At 35.1% G+C, this 9066-nt stretch overlaps 1 protein-coding gene across 2 annotated transcripts; it reads right to left on the bottom strand.

Moving 5' to 3' along the window:
• Window positions 1-242: 242 nt before the first annotated feature.
• On the bottom strand, window positions 243-4656 carry LOC137744219 (putative linoleate 9S-lipoxygenase 5). 2 transcript variants are annotated; one of them, XM_068484081.2, is made up of 9 exons: window positions 4092-4656; window positions 3247-3536; window positions 2861-3110; window positions 2447-2773; window positions 2283-2368; window positions 2057-2164; window positions 1610-1914; window positions 1251-1514; window positions 243-1156 (listed from the first exon to the last, which is right to left on the bottom strand). In XM_068484081.2, the coding sequence occupies exons 1-9, from the start codon at window positions 4492-4494 to the stop codon at window positions 403-405; spliced, it is 2787 nt and encodes a 928-aa protein (XP_068340182.2). In that variant the 5' UTR covers window positions 4495-4656; the 3' UTR covers window positions 243-402. The 2 variants fall into 2 exon arrangements, with proteins under 2 accessions (XP_068340182.2, XP_088536997.1); XM_088680871.1 differs by having other exon boundaries at window positions 2861-3074; window positions 4092-4581.
• Window positions 4657-9066: the final 4410 nt, after the last annotated feature.

Raw genomic sequence — 9066 nt, 5'->3', positions numbered from 1 at the left:
TTGACTCTTTGACGTCTTGACCGTACCATTGAAATTTTGTTTTTTTATTAGATACAAGTGATATTAAGAAAGAGAACATTCAAACACATAATTTAATATGCAAGGACGAATGCTCTATACCGCTTTAAGTGATATTGAGATAGGGGGCATTGCTCCAGAAAGCTGGCTTTAAGGTCGACATTTGTACACTGATCACTCTCCGGTGAAATTCAAGGACGGAGCAAGAGGAAGACAAGGCGAAGAAAAGCGGAATTGATGACCATCTTATAGAGTAGTGACAAGGAAGTACTTGATCATTGTTTGCAGAGAAATTACACGGATAATTTTGGTTTTATTCTGACAAAAAAAATTTATATACTTATAATATAGCAAGCCAAGAATAAGATACAAAGTAGATAAGCATTAGATTGAGACACTGTTGGGAATTCCCTTGCCAGTAAGTCCGGGATCACTCGAAGGATAAAGCAGTGTATATGGCATCTTGGCCGGTCCAGAACGGTTCTTCAATCTCTTATCCTTGTTCTTTCTCTTTATGCATTCCTCAATTTCTTCCAGCTTCTTTCTGAAATTTTTAGAAGCTTGCAATATGTCTGCGTCCGTTGTCCATTCTGCGGCGTCTCTATGCCCCAAATAAACCTCATCAACCGTATGCCTTGATAAGATTTCGATTGTGCCCATGCCAAGAAGGGTCTGCCGCTCCGGTGCGAATGTTTTCAAAAATGCCTTCTCGGGGTTTGTCTTGAGCTCCTCGTATTCAGGAGTGCCTTCTTCAGGCATGAATCGCCTGCTTGTGCTTGGTCGGTTTGGGGGGTATCCACCATAAGGGTACTGCCCAAAATTGATTGCTGCATGATAGGCTGAAGCAATCCATATGATAATGGTGCACAATTCTATCAGCTCTTCGCGAGTTTGCATTTTTGGCCACCAGGGCTCATCTTTCTTGTCACCGTGACCTTCCTCGTGGAGTTCCTTCCACCAGGACTGGAGTTCCGAGTCCTTTTGGACAGTTTCGTCAGTTTTATAGTAGAAGGAGCAGTAGTCTTTAACCCATGTTTTAATTGCAGACCATATCTCAAGCCCGTCTGCAGCATATGGATAGTCCTCTATCAGTAAGCGCACACCATGAGAGGAGCTTGAATCTTCAACTGCCATTCCTCTGAACAAAGCAAAGGGTAGATGCTTAATCACTTTAACGCTATCATCTTTGTTTCTAAATGCACATATGATTAATGTATTGTCATAATATTTACCTTTTAATCAGATCTGCGGGGAGTGCTTGTTCAGGAAAAACCCAATTCTTATACATTGCAGACGACCATTCCATTGAAAACTTTGCAGGAAAGACCGTTTTTTCTATTATTCCACAAGCGTTAACGAGGACCCGTCTAGCGAGTGCATTTACATTCATATTGTCACGAAAGTGAGGATGCAGAAGTTTATAAATCGGGTGAAGCACGCTCAACTGCCTATTTGTTGCTATAATAAATGGCTCCATCACTGCGTGAGTTCTCAACCTACAACAAAACAAGAACACATAAAAGATTCATTTGAAAAAAAAAAAAAAAAAACGCTATGAACTTATTTGCTAGGCTTTTTTCATGTGTTATACCAGTGACTGATGAGCTGATGATAACCAGTATCATTCACAGCCACGTAAGCTTTAGCAAGTTGCCAAATGGAACTCTCGACGCCTTGGCTAGAGGGAGTATAGACTTTGCCAGTGCAACCAAATTGATCTCCGTTGGGATGCGGCAAGCTTAATTCAATAGCTAATGGCTTCAAAGTCCCGTCATCTTGTAAGAAGAGGAGTGTCCTGCTTGCATATGTTTTCGTTGAAGTTGTGTTTATGCGCTTCAGGTACGGCATTATTGAATCATGGTGGTCTAATATGAATAACCTGTTTTCATCGATTGCCTGTTGCAGAAAGTAATTTTCAGTAATTATTTTGAATATGAATATAACGAGAATAGAAGGATGCAAACTTGCAGAGCAACCTCAGGACTACTTGGTTCAAACTTCAGACTCAATTTCGAAAGAAACTAGTCAATAGTATTACCTGGTCTATGCTGAGTCCTTTTAAGTTATGAGCTATGTTTTCTTTGGTTATTAGACTAGTTTGATCCCCATGTGCTTTTCGATCTAGTTTGCTAGCAGGCGGAAACTCCTGCAGTTTATTCAAAAATAATAACTATCAGGGATGAAAAGTCGAAGTTATTATGATTCAAATGTAAAATCTCTAGTGTCTCATATTTTCTTCAAAACAAAAGAAGACAATAGCTTACTGTGAGACGACGAATTGTGACAGGATTTATTCCTGCCAGCATTTCTCTTGCAAATTCTTCATCAGTTTTCCATGCTGATTTATCCTCTAATATAAATCATTCAAAAGACCAGTCAGGTAAAAGAAAGAAGTAAATGAAGATACTTTGAAAGTAATATCTTGTACCTTTGATCACTTGAGGCAATGGGAACTTGAGGAAATTTTCACCATCAGGTCGGAAAAGTTCCTTGATTGTCTCTAAAGGGATGTTATCCCTAACAGATTTCTGTAAAACCTCGGGCAACCGTATTCCTCCTTCGTAGAGTTTAAGTACATCTTTCAAGCTTCCAAACTCGTTTTGTGAGGCAACTAGAGTTGCTAGCTCATCAGGCTTAACGAGCTGAGATAACGATTTCAGGGCATAAGCAATTGCGTCTGACGTCTTTAAGTGGCCAAATCTTTCGTCTCTGGGAACGTACACAAATATGTTCACGGGAAGCATCATGGGGCTCGCTGTTAAGATTAAAGCAAATTAGTCATAATCACACAATACATCTTTTCATGTGAGCAGTGACTGAGAAATAGGGAAGATTGACTGACCATTTTCAGTTGTTTGTCTTCCGATTTTAACTCTGCGAGGATAAGGAAAATCACTAGACCCTCCGAGAGTTGGACGCGCATTCTCTTTACCCATACATGGTTTGCCCAAATCATCATAGTAAGCATAGCCATAAACTCTGTCCCATTCCTGAAGCTCTCTATTTTCATCATCGTCGTCTCCTCTCAAGTTCTTGAGCTCTTCTTCTCTGAATTTCTGTAATGGCACTGGCGTATCACTTGAAAGATACGTCTGCGCAAATTTATATAATTCGTAAACCTTACTCGTGGCTTTACCGAAGACTATTGAGCATAACATAACAGTCCATCGGCTAAAACATAAAATTCAATTGGAAGTTAAGAACTTCATGCATCCTATATATCGTTACCTTGTTAGCGAAGAAAACGCGGTCTTTTCTGTACTTTTCGGCAGGGTACACCCATGAGTTGCAAACAAAGTGGACTCGACCTTCACCAGGAACATCTTCGAGTGTGAGAGACTTCAAGTAGAACTCATTGTGATGCTCATTTCGGATTATGAATGCTCCCGGGACTCCAATCTCCTCGTCCCAATCGAAAGTAACATCAAATGCAGTCTCCTCTGCTGTTAAAGAAGTGATTTTGGTAATCCAATCTTCCAAATATGCCGGCCTTCCAACTTTTCCTTGCGACCCATTTTCTACATTAACATATCAAATCAAAACCGAGAATTGAGATGTGCTGTTTTCTGTTTTTGGATTCTAGCATTAAGATTTAAAACAACATATTTTTTTTAACTGATTATTTACTTCTTTACCAAAACAGTACAACAAAAACTATGGAAGCTTAAAAGCCGTTGTTTTCCTGAACACGCAAAATCGGTGCGATTAGGACGATGAGTGGGAGTAGGCTACAGATTTAGGGTTCGAAACCTCCTTTGTACTAAACCTCATATATTTTGTGGATGAGATAATTGGAGCAATTGCTCTCCTTCAACTTTAGGACAATTGGAATTTTTAATCTCTGAATTAAAAATTCGTGAGTATTGATCTTTGAACTTATTATAACGTGGAGAAATTGTCATTTTGGCTAACATCATTAGAACATTCATCTATTTGTATTCCCTTAAACTCTTTATTTTTTATAAAGTTCTAACGGAGTTAGCGAAAATGACTACTGCCCATATTATTACAAGTTAAAAGGACCATTACTCCATGAACTTAAAAAAAAAGGTGAATTAGTAAAAAATTCTTACCAGGGTCACAATTAACAGAACTGATGAGCTGCAGCAAAACTCTTTTACCCCGCAGCTCATCGAAACGATCAAGAACTGAAGCTTTGAGGTCGTTGAGCTCCAAAACGTTCTTCTTCATCAACACCACTGTCCCTCGGAGTTTCTTCTCCCCAGTTTTCTGGCGATAATCAACGTTGATGGTCTGGGATGGCTTTGCAGCTGATGAAACCACAGTCAAAGGCTGAGATCGTGCCACATCAGTCATGCACAAGACACCAGCTGGGAATACTTTCATGGGATCAGTCGTTTGAAGCAACCCTGGTCTGCCAATGACCGACGTGGAACGATCTGGATTGTTGGTTGTTGCTGCTGCAACAACAACTGAGCTAAGAGGACTGAGTTGCTTGAGAAGAACATGAAGCATATTTGTCTGCTTCAAGATATGAAAAAGTTGGAAGTAATATTGGAAAAAGTGTTTGAACTGAAGATCTCACTTCACCGACAAGTATGCAGAATGTGATGGAAGGGTTGGTGGTATTTATAGGAACCGGGAGCTCACTGTTCAATGATTATAGAATAATCCTCCAATTTTTTAATGGGTCATTCAGTCTTTGTAAAATTGGAGAGCTTTTCGTGTCCAGAACACGGGATGATATATGACGTGTTATTATACAAGCGATGAAATACTTGTGTTGAAAAACTAAAAACTTGAAAAATAAAACTTTCATTTACTTATATAATAACATGTGGTGTACCACCTTAGTTCTGTGCACAATGAAAATTTTCTGGTTGAATTGGAGAGATTTTTTTGGTGCGTTAGAAAACACAGCCCAGTCTACAAAGCGTCATTATACAAGTGGTCAAACCACTTGTACTATTACACTTATCTCCAATTATGTAATAACAGTTGGTGTACCGGGCCGTATTTATGGTACATTGAAAAATTTCTCGTTGAGTTGAGACTAATTTCCATGCATGGCTATACTAATATTGTAGCATTTTCTGATAATAATACAATTATATGTGAAAATTTACACATTATTGTAAATTGATATGAATCGTCATGGAACGATATATCTTTGTTATAACAGTCTTTCTCATTTGAATGAATGAGTACTAGAAATCTTGATTTTTCATGTTTTGGTCTTTAAACGGGAGAAAGTGGAAAGTCTTTAAACTTCACCAACTTATTCGGTGTTTTTATATTTCAAGGGTTGATTTAATGTTTTAGTCCTTTTAAGGTAACTTCAACCCTCCCTACTAAGGTAAAAATTTCGGCCTGATTACGTTAATGATTATATTAATTTTACAAAATAATAGGATCTCTAGTACCTTGATCTCGTTAAGTGTAAAGATTGTAATTCCACGTCAAAAAATGAGCTAATTAATTTTAAGTTATATGGTCAAATTCTAATACATAATGTTAGTTCTATCCCGTAAGGGAATTGCCTTAAGCGATAACCCTGGAAACTCTCATTTAACTTATACAATTAACTTTGTAGAAAGTTACTTGCATAAGTTAAAAGCCTAAAATACACCATTTAGTTGCACCACAAATTCACTAAGTGGTGACAATATATAATTCAAAGTTTCCAACATGGTATATTTGGAAATAAATCATGAGTACACGTTTACCTAAGTCATAGAGATTTATAATATACAAAATATATACTAGTCAACCGACTAGCTGTACAAATAAACATAATCTACATGAATTTACAAAATCTAGTCCAAAAGAATTCTGACCGGATTTTCCTACATTAACAAAATCATCGAAGTTTTGTAATATTCGGTGACAATATAATTGATATTTCTGTCACATCAAAGAACAATTTGTACACTTAATCAATTTAAAAAATTCTTAAGTAGAAACTTCTGTAACGCGTTAGTTACCAATCAAAAAAACATACATAACGAGAACCATGCATTCAGATTCCACGGAGACCCAGTCTTAATCGAGTCAATGAAGACACCCAACAAACTATATTTCTCATCAATGTGAGGTCTTTGAATTCACCAACTTAAAAGGCCCAGTCTTGCATTTTGGTGATAGTATCATAATAGTCTGAACTTTCAATGATAAATGATGATGGTGATAACTCCTAATGTTTACATATGTGTTTTCAAATTGGAAATGGATCATCTTCGGATTCCTTCAACCTAATTATATTCATTAAACAATTTAAATTTTTGAAATTTGATTCAATCGTTACAAGCAAATACTCATTTTAAAATTTATAATAATTTTAACTATTTGATCAAATTTTAAATATTCAAATTATTTCACGAGAAAGATTAAGCGGAAGGAATCAGAGAAGATCGCTTTCCGTGTCAATTGTTTACAGCTCTGTCGCCTCACATAAAGAAAAATTTCTGCGGTTTCATAGTCACACTTTCCAACGCGTAAGCATTATTACTAACTTAAATATTATAATATAAATATAATACATAATTAAACTTTCATGACCGCCACACAAAATTTCGGATAAATCTAATCAACCTAATAATGCTGTATCCACATAAATTCTTTTTTGTTCTTTATTTCGTTGTCGGAGACTCAGACTCGGAATCAACATTATGGATTCATATTGTGTCCTGTTTAAAGGTGTAATTGTCATCCTTCACCTACCATAAAATATTTTCTATAAAAAATCTAATATTGATAAAATAAAAATTCAACCAAGCTGTCATATTTTAAAAAGAATTTTCACAGGGTTTTAAATCTTATTTGGGTTTTCTTTATTCATTTGAAGAATCCAGTGTCTTTGTGAGTAATGCATGCCGGAAGACGTTATAAAGACTAAATTTGTAAATTATTTTTGTATACTACGTGATGCGGGATTGATGGTCAGACTCATTTTTTAATAATTTAAATAAGGAGTTCAATTATCAATCGTCAAATCATGTAATTTACGAAAGATGATTTAAAAATTTGATCTTTGTAGCGTCACCCGATACATGCCTACCCCACAACTATATATAAATCAAATATTAAAATGCTTAATAATCCACATAAGTAGCTAGTTTTTTTTTTTTTTTTGGTCAACCGATAGATTTTGTTAGATTAGAAATTAGATTAGCCACTGACAGAGTTTGAACACACGTCGTCACGCAAGGACTCAATACCTTTCCACTACTGTGGTAAAATGCCACCTGCTTAGGTTTTTTTTTTTTTTTTTTTATTGTTTTTTTATAGAGAAAATTGTAGAAATTGTCCATCAACTTTAACTCAATTGACGCAATGGTCCCTCAACTAAATATTCATGAACATTGGTCCCTTAGATCATCAAAACGTGCAACTTATGTTCTTTTCGTCAACTCTATCAGAATTTTGTCAAAATGAGTCATGTTGGGAAGACCATTACTACAATTAGATTAAAGTTGAAGGACCATAGCTCTAATTGGGTTAAAATTGAGGGATAACTTCTCCAATTGGGTTAAAGTTGAAGGACTATTGCTATAATTTTGTTTGATTTGGTTTTCATATTTGCCCCTTGATTCAATCTCACATGCGTGGCATGTGACTTATTTTGATGGAAGCCATAACAAAGTTGACGAAAATGATTATAGTTGCACATTTTGATGAGTTAATGGACTAATGATCATAGATTTTTAGTTGGGAGACTATTACTCCAATTGAGTTAAAGTTGAAGACTATTGCTCCAATTTCCTTTTTTTTTATTTATTTTTTATATATATCGACAACGTCAATCTAACTCCAATATTACTATTATAGAAAGTGACTATGAGATAAATTTATTCATAAAAAAAAAATACAATAAGTCAAGGCGGCCTTAAAGTCAAACTCTCACCCTTTAAAAATTCATCAAAACCAATCAAAACCACTTTTAATAAAACATATCACATAATTAGCTATGTTCTTCTTCTGCACTTAAAATATAAATATATATATTGATTTTAGGTGATCAAATGTCAATGGGAATTAGACAGACAGTTTACATGCAATAGGTATGAACTTATGAATAAATAATGCAAAAGCCTTAGCAAATTGTGTTCCCATTTGTATCAACATCGATGAAGTTGAAGAACATATATAACTTGTCTGAAACAAATTAATTTACTGATCAAATTAAATTTAAATAATGAAAGTCGTATCCACCTCAGCTTTCACATTATAAGTTTATAGTCAAGCCACATGGTATCGTTCAAAAAAAAAAAAAACAAAAAAAAACAAAAGTCAAGCCACATGGTAGAAGACAACTAGATCAAGTCAAGTAAAAGTGTAAAACCCTAGATATGCAATGAAATTGCAAAGTTCTTTTCTTGGACTTGTCAAGGTTTCACTCATTAAATATTTAAATACTATTAACCTATATTTACGGGGTGGACCATGGCTCAACCTATTTTACACAATTTTTAACATATGTTTTTGTGAGGCACATACGTAATGTATTTTAATGATTCGAATTGTTTATCTTTTAGAATATTATTTATAAATCATTTAAAGAAAAAATTTATATAGATCCAAAATCATTAAAACATTTATTTGTAGTGCACAATGGACAAATACTGTTATACAAAGAAACCCTAAACCCTTAATCCAATGGTCATATGGTTTCAGATTTGGGTGATTTATGGTACAAAATAGACATGATCTGTGAGGAAAGACTTAAAAGATAGACGGTTCGGATAACTGAAGTACATTACATTACGAAATATACTCCACAAAAACGTGTGTCAAAACTTGTGTGAAAAAAATGATGTCACGGATTCATGCCTATATACATTATCTTTGAAGTCTTACAAATTGACAGTAGTAATCCAAAACGGCAACACAAATGTTTGTGTTGGACTCTCACAAGGTGTAGGAGTCCCCATTATTTTATGGTACAATGGTGAGAGTTTGAGACAAATTTAAACCATTTTATATGGGTAGTTGACTGTTTCAACTTTATGGTGTTTTTGGTTTTTGCAAAATCTTTTCTCTGTTGTGATGATTTTTATTTAAATTCTGAAACAGATAGAGAGAGAGGTA

The sequence above is a fragment of the Pyrus communis genome, chromosome 12 (genome assembly GCF_041283825.1).
Source record: "Pyrus communis isolate YQ-2024b chromosome 12, ASM4128382v1, whole genome shotgun sequence".
In the NCBI taxonomy this organism is placed as follows: domain Eukaryota; kingdom Viridiplantae; phylum Streptophyta; class Magnoliopsida; order Rosales; family Rosaceae; genus Pyrus; species Pyrus communis.
This window is presented reverse-complemented; position numbering and strand designations above follow the sequence as displayed.